The sequence below is a fragment of the Bos javanicus genome, chromosome 10, assembly GCF_032452875.1.
Source record: "Bos javanicus breed banteng chromosome 10, ARS-OSU_banteng_1.0, whole genome shotgun sequence".
NCBI classification, from domain to species: Eukaryota; Metazoa; Chordata; class Mammalia; order Artiodactyla; family Bovidae; genus Bos; species Bos javanicus.
The window spans coordinates 3647143-3648844 of NC_083877.1; the positions used below are offsets into that span (position 1 = coordinate 3647143).

General features: G+C 43.0%; 1 protein-coding gene across 1 annotated transcript; it reads left to right on the forward strand.

Annotated features, from left to right (window-relative positions):
* The first annotated feature begins 588 nt into the window (after positions 1 to 588).
* Positions 589 to 1226, forward strand: LOC133255282 (small ribosomal subunit protein uS17m-like). Its single transcript, XM_061429806.1, has 2 exons — positions 589 to 659; positions 712 to 1226. The coding sequence occupies exon 2, from the start codon at positions 729 to 731 to the stop codon at positions 1119 to 1121; it is 393 nt and encodes a 130-aa protein (XP_061285790.1). The 5' UTR covers positions 589 to 659; positions 712 to 728; the 3' UTR covers positions 1122 to 1226.
* Positions 1227 to 1702: the final 476 nt, after the last annotated feature.

Sequence of the window (1702 nt, forward strand, 5' to 3'; positions counted from 1 at the left end):
AACCCACCCAGTTGGTCCTCTGACATTACAGTCTAGTGAGAGAGAATATCAGTCAAATGATAAGTACATCTGTGGTTTCAAGATGTGTCAATACTACGAAGGGACACTGACACAGACTTTCAACCCTTCACATAGCATGTTCACCAGAAACCCCGAAAACAAACCTTCCATCACTGGCTGAGCAATCTCCAAACTCCTTCAGTTTTGCAATCTGACTTGGAGCATAATTCTGAGCATAATTTCAGAAAGCTTTTATGAAAGGTTTCTGAGGGCTAGATTTAATCTACTAAACTCAGAAATCCACACTATGCACTAATCAAGTGTTCACTGGCCAGGTCTACAGACAAAGGGAGATTGATTACTTTGGCTAATGGCCAGTTGTGGGTTCCACAGGGAAATAGCAGCAAATGGACCTGGGGCTAAAGGAGCAAATATTTTCAATTAAAAAATTAAACATGTATTCCACATTTCCTAGAAGAAATTATATGTTAGGGTAACCAAGAGAAAAGTTATTCTTTACTGAATAAGATAATTGATATGAAAGGAAAAATAGAACTAGAAAAGCACCCTTGGGGGCGGAGCGACCTGCGTACGACGTGACGCCATCACGCTCCGGTAAGCCCTCTGCCGGGCGTACGCCGAAACTGTGGAGTTCTGAGGTGGGTTGTTTGCCAGTCCCGGAGCGCGCAGCGTGGGAGCCCTCAAGGCGAGGTGACCAAAGCCACATCATGTCCGTAGTTCGTTCATCTGTCCATGCCAAATGGATCGTGGGTAAGGTGATTGGGACAGCAATGCAAAAAACTGCTAAAGTGAGAGTGACCAGACTTGTTCTGGATCCCTATTTATTAAAGTATTTTAATAAGCAAAAAACCTACTTTGCCCACGATGCTCTCCAGCAGTGCACCGTTGGGGATATTGTGCTTCTCAAGGCGCTCCCTGTCCCAAGAACAAAGCATGTGAAGCACGAACTGGCTGAGATCGTTTTCAAAGTTGGACAAGTCGTAGATCCAGTGACTGGAAAGCGCTGTGCAGGAACCACTTACCTGGAGAGCCCAGTTGATCTGGAGACCACCCCGCTAGCCAAACACCTGGAAGAACTCAGTCTCTCCACAACACAGTGAAGGAGGATCGGAAAACAGAGCCAAAAGGGAATTTATAAGTTTACTCTATGGAAAAATTTTTCTCAGTTTCCTCACAAACCGTCCAGTTTCTCATCTGGTATTTATGAAATCGCTAAAAGTAAAGTCTTTGTTATAATTTTTCATTAAAAAATAAAAAGCACCCTTGTGCAACCCCTTGCAACAGTCACCAGTGGACAGAGACATTAAATAGAAGGATGGGGAGCATTACAATGGAGGGACCAATGTTACCACCTGAACCAGTGATCAATCTTAGCATCCTTAGAAGTGAGAAAATCAGACACTGTGTGTCTTTCATGGTGGGACACAACACAAAGCACATAGCCTTGCCTATGAAGTATTTTTAGGAAACAAGTGAACCAGAATAAAATCAAGCCTATAGACATCTCTCATTTACTGGCAAGAGAGGAATAGAAAATCAAGTTAAACAGCACCACAAGGAAGCCAACAGACAAACCCAAGAAAGAAAACATTCTAAGGAATGACTAACTCAGTTTCTGCAACACATCACCTGCAGAAAATAAAAAGGCAGGAGGAATAAGACTACACCAGATTGAAAGAAA

Bases quoted from the DNA above. Each gene is read 5' to 3' on its own strand.
- LOC133255282 (XM_061429806.1), top strand. From the start codon at position 729: ATGTCCGTAGTTCGTTCATCTGTCCATGCCAAATGGATCGTGGGTAAG.